The sequence below is a fragment of the Mercenaria mercenaria genome, unplaced genomic scaffold, assembly GCF_021730395.1.
Source record: "Mercenaria mercenaria strain notata unplaced genomic scaffold, MADL_Memer_1 contig_962, whole genome shotgun sequence".
In the NCBI taxonomy this organism is placed as follows: domain Eukaryota; kingdom Metazoa; phylum Mollusca; class Bivalvia; order Venerida; family Veneridae; genus Mercenaria; species Mercenaria mercenaria.
Genome location: NW_026463882.1, coordinates 1 through 25,071, shown reverse-complemented (window position 1 = coordinate 25,071; position 25,071 = coordinate 1). Strand labels below are relative to the sequence as shown.

At 37.4% G+C, this 25,071-nt stretch overlaps 1 protein-coding gene across 1 annotated transcript in view; it reads left to right on the top strand.

Annotated features, from left to right (window-relative positions):
• Positions 1–13,577, top strand: part of LOC128555038 (plexin A3-like) — a gene marked incomplete at both ends in the record, with an annotated part of 31,698 nt that extends 18,121 nt beyond the window's left edge. Inside the window, 3 exons of the mRNA XM_053536391.1 lie at positions 1,792–1,882; positions 5,953–6,057; positions 13,482–13,577. Of these exons, the coding sequence (XP_053392366.1) occupies positions 1,792–1,882; positions 5,953–6,057; positions 13,482–13,577 (292 nt within the window). The remainder of the gene's footprint in view (positions 1–1,791; positions 1,883–5,952; positions 6,058–13,481) is intronic.
• Between the last annotated feature and the right edge of the window lie 11,494 nt (positions 13,578–25,071).

Sequence of the window (25,071 nt, the reverse complement as noted above, 5' to 3'; positions counted from 1 at the left end):
ATGTTTTTTAGCTCACCTAAGGTGAGCTTTTGTGATCACCCTGTGTCCGTCGTCCATCGTTGTACGTCGACAGTTGTCCGTCCGTCGTCAACAATTTGACTGTTAACACTCTAGAAGTCACAATTTTGGCCTATTCTTAATAAAACTTGGTCAGAATGTTACCCTCATAAAAATCTTGGATGAGTTCGATATTGGGTCATCTGGGGTCAAAAACTAGGTCACCAGGTCAAATCAAAGGAAAAGCTTGTTAACACTGTAGAGGTCACAATTTTGGCCCAATCTAAATGAAACTTGGTTAGAATGTTACCCTCAATAAAATCTTGGATTAGTTCGATATTGGGTCATCTGGGATCAAAAACTAGGTCACTGGGTCAGATCAAAGGAAAAGCTTGTTAACACTGTAGAGGCCACATTTACAACTGTTTCTTCATGAATCTTGGTCAGAATGTTACTACAAACTGAACTTTGAATCTGGGTCATGTAGGGTTAAAAACTAGGTCACCAGGTCAAATCAAAGGAAAAGCTTGTTAACACTCTAGAGGCCACATTCATGACATTATCTTAATGAAACTTGGTCAGAATGTTAATCTTGATGATCTTAGGTTAGTAACAAATCTGGGTCAGGTGGGGTCAAAAACTAGGTCACCAGGTCAAATCAAAGGAAAAGCTTGTTAACACTGTAGAGGCCACAATTATGACTGTATCTTAATGAAACTTGGTCAGAATGTTAATCTTGATGATCTTTAGGTCAAGTTTGAATCTGGGTCATGTGGGGTCAAAAACTAGATCACCGGGTCAAATCAAAGGAAAAGCTTGTTAACACTGTAGAGGCCACAATTATGACTATATCTTAATGAAACTTTGTCAGAATGTTAATCTTGATGATCTTTAGGTCAAGTTTGAATCTGGGTCATGTGGGATCAAAAACTAGATCACCGGGTCAAATCAAAGGAAAAGCTTGTTAACACTGTAGAGGCCACAATTATGACTGTATCTTAATGAAACTTGGTCAGAATGTTAATCTTGATGATATATAGGTCATGTTCAAATCTGGGTCATGTGGGGTCAAAAACTAGGTCACTGGGTCAAATCAAAGGAAAAGCTCGTTAACACTCTAGAGGCCGCATTTATTACTGTATCTTTATGAAACTTAGTCAGAATGTTAATCTTGATGATCTTTAGGTCAAGTTCGAATCTGGGTCATGTGGGGTCAAAAACTAGGTCACCGGGTCAAATCAAAGGAAAAGCTTGTTAACACTCTAGAGGCCACATTTATGACTGTACCTTCATGAAACTTAGTCAGAATGTTAATCGTGATGATCTTTAGGTCAAATTTGAATCTGGGTCATATGGGGTCAAAATCTAGGTCACCAGGTCAAATCAAAGGAAAAGTTAGTTAACACTTTAGAGGCCACATTTATGACCATATCTTATTGAAACTATCTTGATGATCTTTAGGTCAATAGGTCAGGTGAGTGATACAGGGCCTTCATGGCCCTCTTGTTTATCTGTAGGAGACATTGTTAGAATGTGTGTCTCTATAAAATCTAGGATTAGTATGTAACTGGGTCATCCATTATCAAAAACAAAGTCACTACATTAGATTATTGTTAAGAGTCCAACAGGGCTATGTACTGTCAATCTAGCACAGTGTTCTTATGCATTTAATCCTTTAGCATTCATTTTCTTTAAACCTTAATATACAATAACTATTATAACCTTTTCAACACGTTTTTAGTTATAGGTTAAGATTTACTTTTCAAGATGATCAGCAATACAGTTTTCTTGCAGGTGTGGAGAGTGTGTGAATACAGTAGGCGCAAATTGCACATGGAATTTGGACAGTGTAGTGTGTTCAGATCAATCAGAATACATAACCAGTGTAAATATTTTCATTACCAGTAAAAATGTTAATACATTTAGATTGAATCGTGTAACGAATATGCTTTATACCACAGATACTTGAGGTTTGGACCAGCTACGATCCTGCATTGGGTCTAAAATTTGGCCAGATGCAACAAAGACCATCAAAGAACATCATAACAGCTCCCAAAATAACAATTTAAATCAAAATTAGTCCACTTTTTTAATATCATAGAAATATTTACCCACTGATCTCTTATCTTCAGACCAGTAAAAGTGATCAATCATATGATTTATTATGGAGAAAGCTATTCATCTCACACTTACTTTAGTGTCCAAAAGTAGTAGCATCAAAGCTTTTGGTATAAGTTTATCAACCTGAAATTCTATATAATGAAAATACACACAATGTATAATAATGGTGCCAGAGATGTAAACATGGTCATACCTGTTGTTGGTAATAATTACAAAGAGTTCTTGAAAGTCTAGAGCATTTCAGTATTAATATTAAGTAATTAAAGAGAAAGTTTGAAAGTATATTAAATTAAAATCTAACTCTTAAGTTAAAAGACAGTTTAATTCATTTATTGTTTGGTGTTAGATTTATGGACCTTTTATTATGCCCCCGCCCCCCACCTCTTTTTGAAGAAGGAGGGGTATATTGTTTTGCAGGTATCTGTCGGTGGGTTGGTCTGTCTGTTTCTGGATGATAACTCAAAAACGCTTGGGCCTAGAATCATGAAAGTTTATAGGGAGGTTGGTCATAACCAGCAGATGACCCTATTGATTTTGAGGTCAGTAGGTGAAAGGTCAAGGTCACAGTTACCCAGAACAGTCAAACCGTTTCCTGGCAATAACTTAAAAACGCTTGGGCCTAGGATCACGCAACTTAATAGGGAGGGTTGATCATGATCAACAGATGATCCCATTTGAATTGAGGTCAGTATGTCAAAGGTCAAGGTCACAGTGATCCAGAACAGTTAACTCAAGAACTCTTTGGCCTAGGATCATGAAAGTTGATAGGGAGGTTAAGTATGACCAGCAGATTACCCCCTATTGATTTTGAGGTCAACAGGTCAAAGGTCAAGGTCATATTGACCCAGAACAGTAGAACTTTTGTGTACAGTGACCAAATAATTCCTGTCCTTGCGCAATTACTGAATGTATCAAGGGGGGCATTTCGTGTTGTTGGAGCACTTGTATTATGTTGATGTTGATAGAACCAACTTTTTTATGCCCACAAAGATGGCCATATTTAAATCACACCGTCTCCGTGTGCGTGGGTCTGTGTAAATTCTTGTCCAGGCTGTGTCTCTGCTATCCATGAAAGGATTTTGACATAACTTGGCATAAATGTTCACCATAATGAAATGACATGTCATGTGCAAGATCCAGACCCATAGCTCAAAGGTGAAGGTCACACTTAGAGGTAAAAGGTTAAAACAGGTTCTGTTTTGTGTCTGGTCCATAAATCTGCCATCCATGAAGGGATTTTGAAATAACTTGGCATAATTGTTAACCATAATGAGACGATGTGTCATACGCAAGACCCAAGGTCAAGATCAGACATAGAAGTGAAAGGTTAACAGGGTCTTTTAGTGTCCAGTTCATAACTCTGCCATTCATCAAGGGATTTTGAATTTACTTTGCATAAATGTCTCCATAATGAGACAACATGTTGTTTGCAAGATCCAGACCCCCAGCTCCAAGGGAAAGGTCACACTTAAGGGTTAAAGGTTAACATATTCTGTTTCTTGTCCATTCCATAACTCTGCCATTGATGAAGGGATTTTAAAATTACTTGGCATAAATGCTCCTAGGCATTTGTCACTGATACATAGTGACAGCTCTTGTTTGAATTTGAAGCAGATCCATTCAGTAATAACAGCATACATGCCATAATTTTTCAGGACATTTCCGGGATTCTGAATTAAAATTTCTGGGATTTTTACCCTTTGTCCGGGACATACACCGTGACATTAGTATTCGTCTGTTTCAAGCATAAATATCATAAAATTACATGTAGTTTCCGGAGATAAACATTGATCATCACTTAGGAATAATTTGCTGCAAATATCGTCTAGCTTTCTAAGGGAGGTAAATAGGGTAATTCACATCTGTAGTTCGGCATGTGAATTGGTTGCGTTCTCGACGTGAACAGAATTAGGAGACTTACTATATACAAAGAATTAACCTGGTCATCGTGATTTAGAATCCAGCTTATTTGGTATCATTTTAAAGCTTAAACATTTATCTAATCATTAATAAAATGGAAGCAATAAAATAAATCTTGTAGATAAAATCGATATAGAATATTTCGGGTCTGGTCAATTTTCATGGATCGGTTGGCAAAGGCATTCAACAGTCAAAATTTTAATTTAGAATATGTGTGACAAACAATCTACATTTTAAAAGATTACAACCTTTTAAAATAATTATCGTTTAATTGAATGTTTCAGCCATCTCTTCCATAAAGGATAGGCCTACATAGCTTCACCACCTACGTGCTAATAACAACAAGATTTTTCGACTATTTTTCCTAATATTAAATTATCATAAAACTGTTATAGATTGCATAATTCTGTCATTTCATAATCAGGGTCATCAAAATAGCTGACTGTAACTTAATCAGGGTCATCAAAAGATCGCGGGGCGTGTTCAATATGAATGTTGATGGAAACTGGCTTAATCAACGCGTGTCCCGCTTGAGGGTATGAAACTGATATTGACACCGGGGACTGTTTATTGTGTTTTATTAACGTAAAATTCAACAATTTACAGACCAAAAAAGCTAATTTTTTGGGGGTTTATTTTTGTTTTCTGTATTTTTAGCTTGACTTTTCGAAGAAAATGTAGAGCTATTGCACTCGCCTCGGCGTCGGCTTCGCTTAAAATTTTTGATAAAGTCAAATATCTCTGTTACTATCAAAGCTATTGACTTGAAACTTAAAATAGGTATTAACTATCAAAGTCTACACCAGGAGAAACAATCCCCATAACTCTGATTTGAATTTTGACAGAATTATGCCCCTTTTTAACTTAGAATTTTCGGTTAAAGTTTTTGATAAAGACAAATATCTCTGTTACTGTCAAACCTATTGACTTGAAACTTTAAATACTTATTTACCATCTAAATCTACACCAGAAGAAACAATCCCCACAACTCTGATTGAATTTTGACAGAATTATGCCCCTTTTTAACTTAGAATTTTTTGTTAAAATTTTTGATAAAGTCAAATATCTCTGTTTCTATCAAAGCTTTTGACTTGAAACTTAAAATAGTTATTTACTATCAAAGTCAACACCAGGAGAAACAATCCTCATAACTCTGATTTGAATTTTGACAGAATTATGCCCCTTTTTAACTTAGAATTTTTTGTTAAAATTTTTGATAAAGTCAAATATCTCTGTTACTATTAAAGCTTTTTACTTGAAACTCAAAAAAGTTATTTACTATCAAAGTCAACACCAGGAGACACAATTCCCATAACTCTGATTTGAATTTTGACAGAATTATGCCCCTTTTTAATTAACTTAGACTTTTTTTTTTAATTTGATAAAGTCAAATATCTCTGTTACTATTAAAGCTTTTGATTTGAAACTCAAAATAGTTATTTTCTATCAAAGTCTACACCAGGAGACACAATTCCCATAACCTTGATTTGAATTTGGACAGAATTATGTCCCTTTTTAACTTGGAATTTTTTTTACTGGCAAAGCTCTAATTCAGAGTCAAGCACTGAGAAAAGTCAAGCACGCTGTCTTACGGACAGCTCTTGTTATTTTTCTGGGATATTTCAACACTGTCCGGGACACCGGGAAGAGTATGTCATTTCTGGGACAATCCCGGACAATCCGGGACATATCACATGTATGAATAACAGGGATAGATTGAAATTACATCACATATGTAACTTGACATTTGAAGTATAATTTTTGGACATACTGGTGCCAGAGTTGTAGACCTTATTTACGATGATGCTTATAATGATAAGGAAAAGTTAATCTGAATTGAATGATAGTACATTAATAACAAAGATAGAATGTATAAATGGAAAGCTCATCAATTACTTTGTTTTATTTTTGCAGAAAATGGATTGTCCAAAGCTGGTTAACAACAAAGATGTAAAATTTATTCCAACATCGGTCAGTTCTCAAGTAACATTTGAAGCAAAAAACATCCTAAACAATACAGTAAGTACTTTGATTGTCATGTTCAACTTTGGTGACTTTTGAACTCAAGAGTTATCCAAAAAATAATAGGTAAGGGTAGATTTCTCGGAAACACAGAGCACTAAAAACACAGCCTCAGAGCCACGCATTTGCAAAGTAGGCTCACAACAGAAAGAAGTAATGGAAGAATATTACAGACAGGTTGCTTAAAAAATCTAACAAGTACATATAAATTTATGCCAAATATAGATAGAGGGGGAGGAAGTGGTAAGGGGTAGAAAGTGGGGGGTGGTTGAAGGGGAAAGTAGAATAAGGATGAATATACAAAGGGAATGCTACGTTCCTTAATCACATTAACACTACAACATAAGCCACAATATGTGGGGGCATCCGTGTCCTATGGACACAATTCTAGTTGACATTAGAGTCTACATTTTTAGTTCATCTGAGCACAAAGTGCTCAAGGTGAGTTACTGTGATCGCCCCATTTCCATAGTTCTTGTTCATGACCCATTAGTTAGTGACCCTATACCTGGTTTCTTCAAATTATTCCAGTTTTTCTAAAACATGGCCACTGGAGGGTGTAGTAACTTTTTCATACATGTAATGTAGTATTTTTTATATGCAAATAGTGGAAACCTTAAAAATCTTCTTGTTATTCATATATTTTCAATGCAAGACCAAAGTTATTCAAGCAATTTAAGAAACTCAGTTGAGCCATTTAGGTCCATCATAGCCCTCTTGATTATTATAAAATCATAAGTCACTTTTCCATATATGTATGTAGTGGAAACTGTTTGATATTTTCTCTTATTGCCCTATGTCATAATTCCCTCCAACGTCTTATCCCACCTGCACCCCACCCCCACCACCACCACCCCACCCTAACACAAACATGAGCACATCACTTGGCCATATATATTTAGTTTTTAATATTCTTGTGTGAAAACACTTTTACTTCTGTAACCATCTACCAAAACTGTTCAAGCAAGCGGCATAACTCAGGCGAATAATTTAGAGCCATGATGGCCCTCTTGTTAAATAGAATCAGAAGTGAAAATTTGGATATAATTGAGATTGCATTTTATTTTGTTGATTGTGAGGACAGTGTTTGTCAAGTCATAGAAAAACTTTGTGAACACTCCTAGAGAACAAATTTTCAATCTGATCTATATTTAACTTGGTCACTGTGTATCTCTTTATAAAGTACAGATCAAATTTGAAACTTGGTAATGTAGAAAAAAAAACTAGGTCACTAGGTCAAATCATAGAAAAGTATTGTTAAAAATCTAGTGGTCAGATTTTACCTGATGTGATGAAATGAAACATGGTTGAAATATTTCTGCTTCTATAAATGGGCTGAGTTTAAAATTGGATTATTATGAGGTAGAAAACTAGATCATTGGACATATTATAGAAAATGCTTGTTAAAACACGCATGCACGCACACAATGCTTCCCTCTCCTCCAGCAGAAAAAAAGTTTCCCACATGAAGTGTGGGAGACCTATTAATTTAGTGCTGTCTGTATGTCAATCTGTCTGTCTGTATGTCACAAAACAGCAAAGTTTGTCACTTGTGCTTGGGGTGAGCTATAGCAATCGTTCACTGTCCAGGCGTCCAACCGTCATCCGTCCATCAATACTTTACTTCAAACGACATCTTCTCTGAAACCATTTGGTGGAAGTTGATGAAACTTGGCCTTGATGTTGCTAATTTGGTTTTTGCAGCCATATAGAGACTTCATTTATGGTTTGATTTGATACAAACTTGCAAAATAACTCTAACCCTAACCCTTACCCGTCAGATCCAGTCATAGGTTCTAGAGTTATGGCTGCTGAGTGAACATTGAAAGTGCCAAAATATGTTAATTTTTACCTTGTGAACATGATAAATGCCGCATTTTGCATTCAGCTTTAGAAAATCATGCACACAACTTAAATCACAATAAGATATTGGTTCCCGTTGCTTGAAGGTCAAGGTCACACATTGAGGTCAAGGTCAGCACTTATCCATAAAATGGTTCTATCTCAGCAACTATTGATGGTAATGGTTTTGAAACTTAATGTATGTCATCAGGTTGACCTAGACACTATCCACTTATTTTATATCTGATTACCTCCCCTGATTTTTAGCTCGCCAGTCACAAAGTGACAAGGTGAGCTTTTGTGACCGCGCAGCGTCCGGCGTCCGTGCGTCTGTCCGTCCGTAAACTTTTCCTTGTGACATCTCAAGAGGTCACAGTTTTCATGGGATCTTTATGAAAGTTGGTCAGAATGTTCATCTTGGTAAATTCTAGGTCAAGTTCGAAACTGGGTCATGTGCCGTCAAAAACTAGGTCAGTAGGTCTAAAAATAGAAAAACCTTGTGACCTCTCTAGAGGCCATATATTTCAAAAGATCTTCATGAAAATTGGTCAGAACATTCTCCTTGATGATATCTAGGTCAAGTATGAAACTGGGTCACGTGCCGTCAAAAACTAGGTCAGTAGGTCAAATAATAGAAAAACCTTGTGACCTCTCTAGAGGCCATACTTTTGAATGGATCTCCATAAAAATTGGTCAGAATGTTCATCTTGATGATATCTAGGTCAAGTTCGAAACTGAGTCACGTGTGGTCAAAAACTAGGACAGTAGGTCTAAAATAGAAAAACCTTGTGACCTCTCTAGAGGCCATATTTTTCATGGGATCTGTATGAAAGTTGGTCTGAATATTCATCTTGATGATATCTAGGTCAAGTTCGAAACTGGGTCACGTTTGGTCAAAAACTAGGTCAGTAGGTCTAAAAATAGAAAAACCTTGTGACCTCTCTAGAGGCCATATATTTCATGAGATCTTCATGAAAATTGGTCAGAACATTCACCTTGATGATATCTAGGTCAGGTTCGAAAGTGGGTCACATGCCCTTAAAATCTAGGTCAGTAGGTCAAATAATAGAAAAACCTTGTGACCTCTCTAGAGGCCATATTTTTCATGGGATCTGTATTAAAGTTGGTCTGAATGTTCATCTTGATGATATCTAGATCAGGTTCGAAAGTGGGTCACGTGCCCTCAAAAACTAGGTCAGTAGGTCAAATAATAGAAAAACCTTGTGACCTCTCTAAAGGTCATATTTTTCATGGGATCTGTATGAAAATTGGTCTGAATGTTCATCTTGATGATATCTAGGTCAAGTTCGAAACAGGGTCATGTGCGGTTAAAAACTAGGTCAGTAGGTCTAAAAATAGAAAAACCTTGTGACCTCTCTAGAGGCCATACTTGTGTATGGATCTCCATAAAAATTGGTCAGAATGTTCACCTTGATGATATCTAGGTCAGATTTGAAACTGGGTCAGGTGCCATAAAAAACTAGGTCAGTAGGTCAAATAATAAAGAAACCTTGTGACCTCTCTAGAGGCCATACTTTTCATGGGATCTGTATGAAAATTGGTCTGAATGTTCATCTAGATGATATCTAGGTCAAGTCCGAAACAGGGTCATGTGCGGTCAAAAACTAGGTCAGTAGGACTAAAAATAGAAAAACCTTGTGACCTCTCTAGAGGCCATACTTGTGTATGGATCTCCATAAAAATTGGTCAGAATGTTCACCTTGATGATATCTAGGTCAGATTTGAAACTGGGTCACGTGCCATAAAAAACTAGGTCAGTAGGTCAAATAATAAAAAAACCTTGTGACCTCTCTAGAGGCCATACTTTTCATGGGATCTGTATGAAAGTTGGTCTGAATGTTCATCTTGATGATATCTAGGTCAAGTTTGAAACTGGGTCAACTGCGGTCAAAAACTAGGTCAGTAGGTTTAAAATTATTTAAATCTTTTGACCTCTCTAGAGGCCATTTTTTTCAATAGATCTTCATGAAAATTGATCTGAATGTTCACCTTGATGATATTTAGGTCAGTTTTGAAACTGGGTCACGTGCCATAAAAAACTAGGCCAGTAGGTATAAAAATAGAAAAACCTTGTGACCTCTCTAGAGGCCATATTTTTCATGAGATCTTCATGAAAATTAGTGAGAATGTTCACCTTGATGATATCTAGGTCAAGTTCAAATCAGGGTCACCTACCTCCGAAAACTAGGTCAATAGGTCAAATAATAGAAAAACCTTGTGACCTCTCTAGAGACCATATTTTTCAATGGATCTTCATGAAAATTGGTCAGAATTTTTATCTTGATAATATCTAGGTCAAGTTCAAAACTGGGTCACATGAGCTCAAAAACTAGGTCACTATGTCAAATAATAGAAAAAACGACGTCATACTCAAAACTGGGTCATGTGGGAAGAGGTGAGCGATTCAGGACCAGCATGGTCCTCTTGTTATAAAAATGTATTTATATCAGTAAGTACTTATAGGACTCATTTGAAATTTCATTATTGTCATTAGTTGGACTGAGACAATCAGGGTAGATAACTATGGACTGATTTTTTAGCTCACCTGTCACGAAGTGACAAGGTGAGCTTTTGTGATCGCGTGGCGTCCGTCGTCCGTCCGTCCGTCCGTCCGTAAACTTTTGCTTGTGACCACTCTAGAGGTCACATTTTTCATGGGATCTTTATGAAAGTTGGTCAGAATGTTCATCTTGATGATATCTAGGTCAAGTTCGAAACTGGGTCAGGTGCGGTCAAAAACTAGGTCAGTAGATCTAAAAATAGAAAAACCTTGTGACCTCTCTAGAGGCCATATTTTTCATGAGATCTTCATGAAAATTGGTCAGAATGTTCACCTTGATGATATCTAGGTCAAGATCGAAACTGGGTCACGTGGGGTCAAAAACTAGGTCAGTAGGTCTAAAAATAGAAAAACCTTGTGACCTCTCTAGAGGCCATATTTTTCATGAGATCTTCATGAATATTGGTCAGAATGTTCACCTTGATGATACCTAGGTCAAGTTCGAAATTGGGTCACGTGCGGTCAAAAACTAGGTCACTAGGTCTAAAAATAGAAAAACCTTGTGACCTCTCTAGAGGCCATATTTTTCATGAGATCTTCATAAATATTGGTCAGAATGTTCACCTTGATGATACCTAGGTCAAGTTCGAAACTGGCTCACGTGGGGTCAAAAACTAGGTCAGTAGGTCTAAAAATAGAAAAACCTTGTGACCTCTCTAGAGGCCATATTTCTCAATGGATCTTCTTGAAAAATGGTCAGAATGTTCACCTTGATGATATCTAGGTCAAGTTTGAAACTGGGTCACGTACGGTCAAAAACTAGGTCAGTAGGTCTGAAAATAGAAAAACTTTGTGACCTCTCTAGAGGCCATATTTTTCATGGGATCTTTATGAAAATTGGTCAGAATGTTCATCTTGATGATATCTAGGTCAAGTTCAAAACTGGGTTACGTGCGGTCAATAACTAGGTCAGTAGATCTAAAAATAGAAAAACCTTGTGACCTCTTTAGAGGCCATATTTTTCAAGAGATCTTCATGAAAATTGGTCAGAATGTTCACCTTGATGATATCTAGGTCAAGTCGAAAACTGGGTTACGTGCGGTCAAAAACTAGGTCAGTAGGTCTAAAAATAGAAAAATCTTGTGATGTCTCTAGAGGCCATATTTCTCAATGGATCTTCATGAAAATTGGTGAGAATATCAGCTTGATGATATCTAGGTCAAGTTCGTAACTGGGTCATGTGCGGTCAAAAACTAGGTCAGTAGGTCGAAAAATAGAAAAACCTTGTGACCTCTCTAGAGGCCATATTTTTCAAGAGATCTTCATGAAAATTGGTGAGAATGTTCACCTTGATGATATCTAGGTCAAGTTTAAAGGTGGGTCACATGCCTTCAAAAACTAGGTCATTAGGTCAAATAATAGAAAAACCTTGTGACCTCTCTAGAGGTCATATTTTTCAATGGATCTTCATGAAAATTGGTCAGAATTTTTTATCTTGATGATATCTAGGTCACATGTGCTCAAAAACTAGGTCACTATGTCAAATAATAGAAATAACTAGGTCGTACTCAGTTCAACACTGGGTCATGTGGGGATAGGTGAGCGATTCAGGACCATCATGGTCCTCTTGTTGTCAAATTACCTCCCTTTATTTCAAATTAAAATGGGTATATCTCCGTAACTAATGAAGATACTGATTTGAAATTTCATTTATGCCATCAGATGGACTCGGACAATCAGGGTAGATACATATTGACTGAATTTATGAAAATTACCTCCCTTTATTTTTTATGTAAATGAATATACCTTAGCAGCTTCTAATGAGATTGGTTTGAAACGTTATTTATGTCTTCCATGGTAAGAAATAGTTATGTAAGATAACTCTTGGTTGAACGCTTATTGATATGAATAGTTTTCTAATATATCTATAAGGCTTGTACTCTGTATCTTCTACATGCATATACCAATACATGATTACCTCCCCTGATTTTAATAAAAAAAAAATCGATTTATCTCATTAAGTTTTTGTAAGACTCATTTGAAATTTCATTATTGTCATTAGTTGGACTGAGACAATCAGGGTAGATAACTATGGACTGATTTATTTCAAATTACCTCCCTTTGTTTCAAATTAAAATGGGTGTATCTCCGTAACCAATGAAGATACTGATTTGAAATTTCATTTATGCCATCAGATGGACTCGGACAATCAGGGTAGATAACTTTTGACTGAATATATGACAAATTACCTCCCTTCATTTTGTGTAAATGAATATACCTCAGGGGCCTCCGTGGCCAAGTGGTTAAGGTCGCTGACTACAAATCACTTGCTCCTCATCGATGTGGGTTCGAGCCTCACTCGGGGCGTTGAATTCTTCATGTGAGGAAGCCATCTAGCTGGCTTACGGAAGGTCGGTGGTTCTACCCAGGTGCCCGCTCGTGATGAAATAATGCACGGAGGGGCACCTGGGGTCTTCCTCCACCATCAAAGCTGGAAAGTCGCCATATGACCTAAAATGTGTCGGTGCGACGTTAAACCCAACAAAAAAAAAAAAAGAATATACCTCAGCAGCATCTAATGAGATTGGTTTTAAATGTTATTTATGTCTTCAAGGGTAATGAATAGTCATGCTAGTACAAAAATGCAGCATTTGAGCCTAGGACCCTCAAACTTGGTTTGGAGGTTGGCCCTGACTAGTGACCCATAGGTCAAAAGGGACTGTTACAAGAAAATATTTATCCTGATGATATTTAATGTGTATGCCTATGTGATCTATGTCAAATCTTGATCTTATCATTAAGAGCAATGGTACTCGATGAAGGGCCATGATGGCCCTTGTTTGATATTTTGATATTGTCATAGCAAATCATTCCACCCACATCTTACCCCATCTACCCCCGCCTCCCCAATACACACATACACATTACCTGCCAGTATTTATTAAGTAGAAACTTTTAGAATATTCTTGTTGGAAAACACTTACTACTATTGCTTACATAAATAACTACTTTTGGAAAAAAATTATTAATAAGGAAATTTGATTCTTTTTATTTTCAGAAAATGTGGTGTTATGTGCCAAAAAATGGAGAAGATATTCTTAAGTCTCAGCATGCGCCAGTAGATAAGGCAAATGGCTTAAGTTGCTTTCTTAATGTAAGTATCAGCTTTGTTATTTTGTATTGATTCAGTTTTGGTTTCATGAATTTCATGTCTTGTTTTGACCAAACTTACATTTTTGTAACTTTGTAAGAATGCTATGGTAATAATGATTGGCTTTATATGATCTTGTTTCAAGGAAGTGCTTGGGGAGAATTATTATGATTGCATACTGTCCATCATCAGTCTGTTCACTCTTTTCTTCGAATGACATCTCTGAAACTGCAATTCAGAATTGCGCCAAACTTAGTAGAAAAGTGTTTCAAATGGGGGAGTTTGGCCCCTTATAGGGGTCGCTGTAGCTGAAATTAGAAATACCTTTTAATGACTTGTTTTCATGGATGATTTCTTTTGCATTATTTTAAGGTGCTTTCCGGATTTTGTTCAGATGGGGGAAGCTTAGCCCCTTTTAGATGTCACTAGTACTAAAAATAGAAATACCTCTATATGATTTTTTCTCATGAATCACTAGAGAGATCATCATTATACTTTGTGTGTAGCATCATTTTAAGGCCCTTTCCCAATTTTGTTAAAATATCTTGGCTCCTATAAGGAGCTGATAGTGCTAAAAATACAAATACCATTAAAAAATTTCTTCTCATGAACTGTTTGATGGATCTTCATTAAACTTGGTCTGTATCATCATTGTAAGTTCTGCTCCAAAATTTGTTCCAGTAGTGGCACACAGGCCTTTTAAGTGGGTGCTAGTGTTAGAAATAGAAATCCCTTTAAACAACTTCTTACCATGAACAGCTTGATGGATCTTCACCAAACATGGTCTGTAGCATTATTGTGATGTCCTTGTCCTAGCTTGTTCAAATGTGGCAACCACCTCTTTAAAGGGGCCGCTAGAGCCAAATATAAAAATAGTTTTAAACAACAACAGGATGCAGATAACCATTATAAAGAGGTCTTCCAGAACACCCACAGCATGCTCCAGTTGTCGGTATTTTTTAGCTCACCAAAGCAGAAAGTGCTCAAGTTGAGCTATTGTGACCCGTCATTCTACGGCGTCCGGTGTGCGTCATCCATCAACATTTGCCTTGTTAACACTCTAGAGGCCACATTTTTGACCCAATCTATGAACCTTGGTCAGAATGTTTTTTGCCTTGACGATCTCTAGGTCAAGTTTGAAACTGGGTCATATGGGATCCAAAACTAGGTCAGTAGGTCAGATCAAAGGAAAATCTTGTTAACACTCAAGAGGCCACAGTTTAAGTTGGAAACTCATGAGTGTTGGTCAGGGTGTTTGTCTTGATGACTTCTAGGTCAAGTTCAAATCTGGGTCGTGTGGAGTCAAAAACTAGAACACACGGTCAAATCAAAGGAAAAGCTTGTTAACACTCAAGAGGCCACAGTTGTAACCCAGTCTTTATTAAACTTGATCAGAATGTCTGTATAGATCATCTCTAGGTCGAATTTGAAACTGGGTCATGCGAGGTCAAAAACTAGGTCAGTAGGCAAGATCAAAGGAAATTCTTGTTAACACTCTAGATTCCCCAATGTAAGTTTGAAACTCATGAGAATTGGTCAGAAAGTTTATCTTGATGACCTCTAGGACAAGTTTGAATCTAGGTCATGTGGGGTCAAAAATTAGGTCACCCGATCAAATAAAATGAAAAACTTAATAACACTATAGAGGCCACAGTTGTGACCAAATCTTTATCAAACTTGGTCAGAATGTTTGTCTTGATGATCTCTAGGTAAGGTTTGAAACTGGATCATGTGGATTCAAAAACTAGGTCAGTAGGCCAGATCAAAGGAAAAGCTTGTTAACACTCAAGAGTCCATGTTTTAAGTTTGAAAGTCATGAGAATTGGTCAGCATGTTTGTCTTGATGACCTCTAGGTCTATTTCGAATCTGGGTTATGTGGGGTCAGAAACTAGGTCACCTGGTCAAGTCAAAGGAAAAACTTGTTAACAATCTAGAGGCCACAGTTGTGACCCAATCCCTATGAAACTTGGTCAGAATGTTTGTCCTGATGATTTCTAGATCAAGTTTGAAACTGGGTCATATGAGGTCAAGAACTAGGCCAATAGGCCAGATCAACTCTGGTGAGCGATATAGGGCCATTATGGCCCTCTTGTTTAAACCTAAATACCTAAGAAACTTGTTCAGTTAAACTACTAGTCATCTGTCGAACTAACTTAACAAAACAACTTCTGCTGCCGCTGGAACTTTAGACACTTGGAACACTTTATTGTCCCCTCTCAAAGTTGCAAAATGTTTAGACTTTTTTAAGCTCTAAAACTCGTGTGAGTGATCTAGGGCCATCACAGCTTGCTTGATAGCTCACCTGAGCATGAAATCATGATCACTCGTCAACCACCATATGTCAGGCGTACATCCATCTACACCTTTCTTTAAATGACATGTTCTCTTAAATAACTGGTCTAAAGAAAATGCACCAAACTTGGTCATTAGCATCCTGGTGTGGTCCTCTATCAAGTTTATACAAATGTTTCATCTTGGCCTGTTTTAGGGGCCACCAGTGGTAAAAATAGAAGAACTTTTAAACTACTTCTTCTCATGACCAACTGTCTGCCCATCCCTCATAATTATGCCCCCTTCGAAGAAGGAAGGGTATATTGTTTTGCAGATGTCGGTCGGTCGTTCTGTCTCGGTCGGTATGTAGACCAATTGGTTTCCGGATGATAACTCAAGAGCCCTTGGTACTAGGATCATGAAAGTTGATAGGGAGGTCGGTCATGACCAGCAGATGACCCCTATTGATTTTAAAATCAGTAGATCAAAGGTCAAGGTCACAGTGACCCGGAACAGTTAAACGGTTTCATAATATTTCATAATTATTGATTGAGGTCAGTACGTCAAATGTCCAAAGCACAGCGACCAAACAATTTCTGTTCCTTGTGCAGTTACTGAATGCATTAAGGGGGCATTTCGTGTTCTACGAGCTCTTGTTATACCCACACAAAACGAAGTTTGGCGGGTGGGGGTAAATAGGACTGAGCTTGGCAGTCGGTCGGTCCGTTGGTTTTCATGGTTTCCGGATGATATCTCATGAAAGGCGTGACCGATTCAAATAATTATTGGTACACAGGTGTAACATCAGAAAATACAGGTCAAGTTCGACTTTGGGGTCAGTAAGTCAAAGGTCAAGGTCACAGTGACTCTGAACAGTTAAACAGCTTCCGGGTGATAACTTGAGAACGCTTGGGCCTAGGATAATAATTTTGGTACACAGTTGTAACATCATGAAATACAGGTCAAGTTCGACTTTGAGGTCAGTAGGTCAAAGGTCAAGGTCACAGTGACTCCGAGCAGTTAAACGGTTTCTGGATGATAACTTGAGAACACTTGGGTCTAGGATCATAAATTTTTGTACACAGGTGTAACATGACAAAATACAGGTCAAGTTCGACTTTAAGGTTAGTAGGTCAAAGGTCAAGGTCACAGTAACACAAAACAGTTAAGCGGTTTCCAGATGATAACTTGAGAACGCTTGGGCCTAGGATCATGAAAATTGAAAGGGAGGTTGGTTATGACCAGCAGATGACCCCTAATGATTTTGAGTTCAGTAGGTCACAGGTCAAGGTCACAGTGACCCAGAACATTTAAACGGTTTTTGGACAATAACTTCAGAACGCTTGAGACTAGGATCTCAAAACTTCATAGGGAGGTTGATCATGACCAGCAGATGACCTCTATTGATTTTGAGGTCAGTAGGTCAAAGGTCAAGCAAGTTTGGCTTTGACATTGGCTTAGTTCTGTGACAAGGCCATATTGTGGGGTATAATTCGTCACTCCTGTGACAACTCTAGTTCGTGTCTGGAGTATAACATTATAACCATTAAAGATATTGACTTTTCATTTAGCATATAGGTAGATGGCGATGAGACAATATGCAGAGCCCTTAAACCAGCTCTGTAGGTAAAAAAGGCCAAGGTCTCAAGCTGAGCTAAAAGGTCAAAATTGTCCATCATATTTTGTGTCTGGAGCTCAGCTTAATAATCATGCAAGATATTGACTTCACACTTGGCATGTAGGTAGGTGGTGATGAGCCCTTGCAACAGCTCTGTAGGTCAAAGGTCAAGGTCACAATTTGAGGTCAAAGGTCAAATTTGCCTGTCATATTTTGTGTCTGGAGCATAACTTATTAACCATTCAAGGTATTGACTTCAGACTTTATATGTAGGTAACACATTTAAGATATTTTTGAGTAAATTCATTTTAAAATATTGTTTTAAAATGTATGATGTTTAGTTTGTGAAATGCATAATTGTCTCTTATAAATGACATGAAAATTACACACCATGCATAACAACATTATTCTGCTTTAATAACGTTCATAACGTCATATCTCTAAATGCCTTCAGTGACTTACTTAAAAGCGTTGTGAGTCTTGTGATACTGAAGGTAATTGCATATTTTGACATGATAGTTTTTAGCTCATCTGTCACAAAGTGACAAGATGAGCTTTTGTGATCACGCAGCGTCCGTCTGTCAGTGCGTAAACTTTTGCTTGTGACCACTCTAGAGGTTACATTTTCCATGGGATCTTTATGAAAATTGGTCAGAATGTTCACCTTGATGATATCTAGGTCAGATTTGAAACTGGGTTACGTATGGTCAAAAACTAGGTCAGTAGGTCTAAAAATAGAAAAACCTTGTGACCTCTCTAGAGGCCATATTTTTCACAAGATCTTCATGAAAATTGGTCAGAATGTTCACCTTAATGATATCTAGGTCATGTTAGAAACTGGGTCACATGCCATCAAAAACTAGGTCAGTAGGTCAAATAATAGAAAAACCTTGTGACCTCTCTAGAGGCCATATTTTTCATGGAATCAGTATGAAAGTTGGTCTGAATGTTTATCTTGATGATATCTAGGTCAGATTTGAAACTGGGTCATGTGTGGTCAAGAACTAGGTCAGTAGGTCTAATAATATAAAAACCTTGTGACCTCGCTAGAGGCCATACTTGTGAATGGATCTTCATAAAAATTGGTCAGAATGTTCAACTTGATAATATCTAGGTCAAGATTGAAAGTGGGTCACGTGCCATCAATAACTAGATCAGTAGGTCAAATAATAAAGAAACCTTGTGACCTCTCTAGAGGCCATATTTTTCATGGAATCTGTATGACAGTTGGTCTGAATGTTTATCTTAATGATATCTAGGTCAAGTTTGAAACTGGGTCAACTATGGTCAAAAACTAGGTCATTAGATCTAAAAATAGAAAAACCTTGTGACCTCTCTAGAGGCCATACTTTCGAATGGATCTTCATGAAAATTGGTCAGAATGTTAACATTGATGATATCTAGGTCAAGTTCGAAACTGGGTCATGTGCCATCAATAACTTGGTCAGTAGGTCAAATAATAAAAAAAACTTGTGACCTCTCCAGAGGCCATATTTTTCATGGGATCTCTATGAATGTTGGTCTAAATGTTCAACTTGATAATATCTAGGTCAAGTTTGAAACTGGGTCAACTGCAATAAAAAACTAGGTCAGTAGGTCTAAAAATAGAAAAACCTTGTGACCTCTCTAGAGGCCATACTTTTGAATGGATCTTCATGAAAATTGGTCAGAATGTTCACCTTGATGATATCTAGGTCAGATTTGAAACTGGGTCACATGCCATCAATTACTAGGTCAGTAGGTCAAATAATAAAAAACATTGTGACCTCTCTAGAGGCCATATTTTTCAATGGATCTTCATGAAAATTGGTCAGAGTTTTTATCTTGATGATATCTAGGTCAGGTTCAAAACTGGGTCATATGAGCTCAAAAACTAGGTAACTATGTCAAATAGTAGAAAAAATGATGTCATACTCAGTTCAAAACTGGGTCATGTGAGTGATTCAGGACCATCATGGTCCTCTTGTTAATGATAAACTTTTCAACTTGCATTTTCCTTTGGACAAAATCAGATACATTTGACAGTTTAGAGTGAATTAGAAGTGCATTTTTAGCTTGAGGTGAGCTTTTGTGATCACCCGTCGTCAGTCCGTCCGTCCGTCAACAATTTTTTGTCTGCACGATAGTGGTTTCATTTATGATTTTATTTTAACCAAACTTGCACACAACTTGTATCACCATAAGATCTCGGTTTCTTTCTTGAACTGGCCAGATCCCATTATTGGTTCCAGAGTTATGGCCCCTGAAAGGGCCAAAATTAGCTATTTTGACCTTGTCTGCACAATAGCAGCTTTATTATCCAGTGACGAAAGTCGGAGGGATATAGTTTTGGCGTTGTCCATCCGTCCTTCCGTCTGTCTTTCCATCCGTCCTTTCATCCGTCCTTCCGTCCGTCCGTCCGGAGCCATATCTAGGAAATGGTTGGGAATATTTATATAAAACTTCATATACATGTTCACCACTATGAGTTCTTGCGGCCCATCAAGTTTCAGTCAGATTGCTCTAGTAACACTAGAGTTATGGCCCTTAGAAGTTTCTACTGTTAACTATATAGGGTACTATAGATATGGCAATTTCTGCATCATAACTTTTGATATATTTGACCTAGAACTATGAAACTTAAACAGAATTTAGATCACCATAATGTGGTTGTGTACACACAATTTCGTTCGCATTTATTTGTAAATTAAGAGTTATTGCCCTTTAATTTTATAAAAATCAACATATTTGTACATAACAAACTTACCATTTGGTAGAATTTCATTAATTTTCCTTCATTCTTTTCCATGAACATTTATTGTAAGCATGTGAAGTTGTGTACCCACACCTGGTCACCCCCTTACCTTGATCACACCCCTCCCCATCCCAACCCCCCCCACCCCCCCCCCCCCCCCCCCCCCCCCCCAAAAAAATCATTCCTTATTTTAGATTTTTTTTCAAACAAACTTCATTTACATGTTCACAACTATGAAGTTATGGGGCCCATCAAGTTTCAGTCAGATTGCCCAAGTAACACCAGAGTTATGGCCCTTAGAAGTTTCTAGTGTTAACTATCTAGGGTACTATAGATCTATAGATATGGCAATTTCTGCAACATAACTTTTGATATATTCGACCTTGAACTATGAAACTTAAACAGAATTTTGAGCACTATAATGTGATTGTGCACACACAATTTCGTAGGGATTTCTTTTGTAACTTCAGAGTTATTGCCCTTTAATTGTCTAAAAATCCACATATTTGTATATAACAAACTTACCATTTGGCAGAATTTCATTAAATTTCTTTCATTCTTTTCTATGAACATTAATTATAAACATGTGAAGTTGCGCACCCACACCTGGTAACCCACTTGCCTTGGTCACACCCCCTCCCCCCTCCCCCCAAAAAAATTTTTTATGCCCCCAAAGGGAGGCATATAGTTTTTGAACCGTCTGTCGGTCTGTCAGTCTGTCGGTCTGTCAGTCTGTCTGTCCGCAGTTTTCGTGTCCGGTCCATATCTTTGTCATCGATGGATGGATTTTCAAATAACTTGAAATTAAAAATGCATGAATGTGTACCACAGTAAGACGACGTGTCGCGCGCAAGACCCAGGTCTGTAGCTCAAAGGTCAAGGTCACACTTAGACGTTAAAGGTCATTTTTCATGATACTGCATTCATGTCCGGTCCATATCTTTGTCATCGATGGATGGATTTTCAAATAACTTGGCATGAATGTGTACCACAGTAAGAACGACGTGTCGCGCGCAAGACCCAGGTCCATAGCTCAAAGGTCAAGGTCACACTTAGACGTTAAAGGTCATTTTTCATGATAGTGGTTAGAGACCACCAATTGTTTTCCCATAGACTTACATTGTAACATTATGGCGTGTATGGCCGTCCATACATGGAAACATGTATATCTAATTACAAGTTTTTCAAGAACTGTCTTAGTTGTACCAAAATATCGGATAAAAAACATATGAATAGTGATACTTTATTTAAGTAATTTTCGTGTGAATGAGATGACCCCCTGTTTACATCATTGACATGGCGGGAGAAATTCGTTTGATAAAACTTTTTTTCAATACACATAAAATGTAGCAAATTTTGTCAAAATGTATAATAAAATACTGTAAATGCAGTGAAAAAATATCAATTTTTTAAAAAAAAAAATCACTTCCTGGGTTTGTTTACATGACTGACCAATCAGAACGCACAGACGTTACCTTATTCCCAGGTATACACTTACCTCATTCCCAGTAAGTTCCCTGTACTTTTTTGAATTGGTGGTCTCTGACCTATAGATGAATGTTTCGTATCACATTTTCCAATTTTACAGTGATATTGTGAAACATGATCCAATACCAAATGTCTTACAAAGTTTCATCAAGAAATGTTTAGTTTTCAGAAAGATATGGACAGTTTACTGAGGTCACCCCCTGTCGATTTATATGCCCAGACTCAGTCCCTGTCGTCGTCAGATTGCAATTTTTCGTGAAAATTTCAGTTATCTGCATTTGATTTGACTTGGAAGCAGAAATACGATTCATTCCGTAAAAAATAGAAATAAGGTCTAATAATTTTGATCATTCTCTAACATTACATAGATAAAAATGATCCTTTTTGGCCCAAAAGCTCAGATAAAAATGGGCACACCTGTTAAAAAAAGAGGCCAAAATTTAACAAAAATCAAATTTCACGCTTATTTCTTGTCATCCATGGACGAAAAACATATGAATAGTGATACTTTATTTAAGTAATTTTCGTGTGAATGAGATGACCCCCTGTTTACATCATTGACATGGCGGGAGAAATTCGTTTGATAAAACTTTTTTTCAATACACATAAAATGTAGCAAATTTTGTCAAAATGTATAATAAAATACTGTAAATGCAGTGAAAAAATATCAATTTTTAAAAAATAATCACTTCCTGGGTTTGTTTACATGACTGACCAATCAGAACGCACAGACGTTACCTTATTCCCAGGTATACACTTACCTCATTCCCAGTAAGTTCCCTGTACTGTTTTGAATTGGTGGTCTCTGACCTAGTGCATTCATGTCCAATCCATATCTTTGTCATCCATGGATGGATTTTCAAATAACTTGGCATGAATGTGTACCACAGTAAGACGACGTGTCGCGCACAAGACCCAGGTCCGTAGCTCAAAGGTCAAGGTCACACTTAGACGTTAAAGGTCATATTTCATGATAGTGCATTGATGGGCGTGTCCGGGTCATATCTTTGTCATTCATGCATGGATTTTAAAATTATTGGGCATGAATGTGTACCACAGTAAGACGACGTGTCGTGCGCAAGACCCAGGTCCGTAGGTCAAAGGTCCTAAACTCTAACATCTGCCATAACTATTCATTCAAAGTGCCATCGGGGGCATGTGTCATCCTATGGAGACAGCTCTTGTTTTTTTAGTTTTTTTTCATTCCTTATTTTAGATTTTTTTTTCAAACCTTTCATGAATATTTATCAACATGATGCAAGTTGTACCATTCCCCCACCTCCACCCACCACTGATCATGCATCCTCTGCCCCCCACCCCTCCCCCACTTTACCCATTTTTTTTTATTTTTTTATTTTCATTTTTAATTTTCCATCAATATTTATAATCAACATGTGAAATTTTGTTTCCTCACCCATTCCCCCGCACCCCCCACCCCCTTAAAAAATAAATATATATACATATATCTATATATATATACATATATATATTTCCATTCCTTTTTTTCTTTTTTTAGCTCACCTGTCACAAAGTGACAAGGTGAGCTTTTGTGGTCGCGCGGTGTCGGTCGTCCGTGCGTGCGTGCGTGCATGCGTCCGTAAACTTTTGCTTGTGACCACTCTAGAGGTCACATTTTTCATGGGATCTTTATGAAAGTTGGTCAGAATGTTCATCTTGATGATATCTAAGTCAAGTTTGAAACTGGGTCACATGCCATCAAAAACTAGGTCAGTAGGTCTAAAAATAGAAAAACCTTGTGACCTCTCTAGAGGCCATATATTTCACAAGATCTTCATGAAAATTGGTCAGAATGTTCACCTTGATGATTTCTAGGTCAGGTTAGAAACTGGGTCACGTGCCATCAAAAACTAGGTCAGTAGGTCTAAAAATACAAAAACCTTGTGACCTCTCTAGAGGTCATATATTTCACAAGATCTTCATGAAAATGGTCAGAACGTTCACCTTGATGATATCTAGGTCAGGTTCGAAACTGGGTCACTTGCCATCAAAAACTAGGTCAGTATGTCAAATAATAGAAAAACCTTGTGACCTCTCTAAAGGCCATATTTTTCATGGGATCTGTATGAAAGTTGGTCTGAATGTTCATCTTGATGATATCTAGGTCAAGTTCGAAACTGGATCACGTGCGGTCAAAAACTAGGTCAGTAGGTCTAAAAATAGAAAAACCTTGTGACCTCTCTAGAGGCCATATATTTCATGAGATCTTCATGAAAACTGGTCAGAATGTTCACCTTGATGATATCTAGGTCAAGTTCGAAAGTGGGTCACGTGCCTTCAAAAACTAGGTCAGTAGGTCAAATAATATAAAAACCTTGTGACCTCTCTAGAGGCCATATTTTTCATGGGATCTGTATGAAAGTTAGTCTGAATGTTCATCTTGATGATATCTAGGTCAAGTTCGAAAGTGGGTCACGTGCCTTTAAAAACTAGGTCAGTAGGTCAAATAATATAAAAACCTTGTGACCTCTCTAGAGGCCATATTTTTCATGGGATCTGTATGAAAGTTGGTCTGAATGTTCATCTTGATGATATCTAGGTCAAGTTCGAAAGTGGGTCACGTGCCTTTAAAAACTAGGTCAGTAGGTCAAATAATAGAAAAACCTTGTGACCTCTCTAAAGGCCATATTTTTAATGGGATCTGTATGAAACTTGGTCTGAATGTTCAGCTTGATGATTTCTAGGTCAAGTTCGAAAGTGGGTCACGTGCCTTTAAAAACTAGGTCAGTAGGTCAAATTATAGAAAAACCTTGTGACCTCTCTAAAGGCCATATTTTTAATGGGATCTGTATGAAACTTGGTCTGAATGTTCAGCTTGATGATTTCTAGGTCAAGTTCGAAACAGGGTCATGTGCGGTCAAAAACTAGGTCAGTAGGTCTAAAAATAGAAAAACCTTGTGACCTCTCTAAAGGCCATACTTGTGAATGGATCTCCATAAAAATTGGTCCCAATGTTCACCTTGATAATATCTAGGTCAGGTTTGAAACTGGGTCACGTGCCGTAAAAAACTAGGTCAGTAGGTCAAATAATAAAAAAAACTTGTGACCTCTCTAGAGGCCATACTTTTCATGGGATCTGTATGAAAGTTGGTCTGAATGTTCATCTTGATGATATCTAGGTCAAGTTTGAAACTGGGTCAACTGCGGTCAAAAACTAGGTCAGTAGGTCTACAATTATTAAAATCTTTTGACCTTTCTAGAGGCCATATTTTTCAATGGATCTTCATGAAAATTGATCTGAATGTTCACCTTGATGATATCTAGGTCAGTTTCGAAACTGGGTGACGTGTGGTCAAAAACTAGGTCAGTAGGTATAAAAATAGAAAAACCTTGTGACCTCTCAAGAGGCCATATTTTTCATGAGATC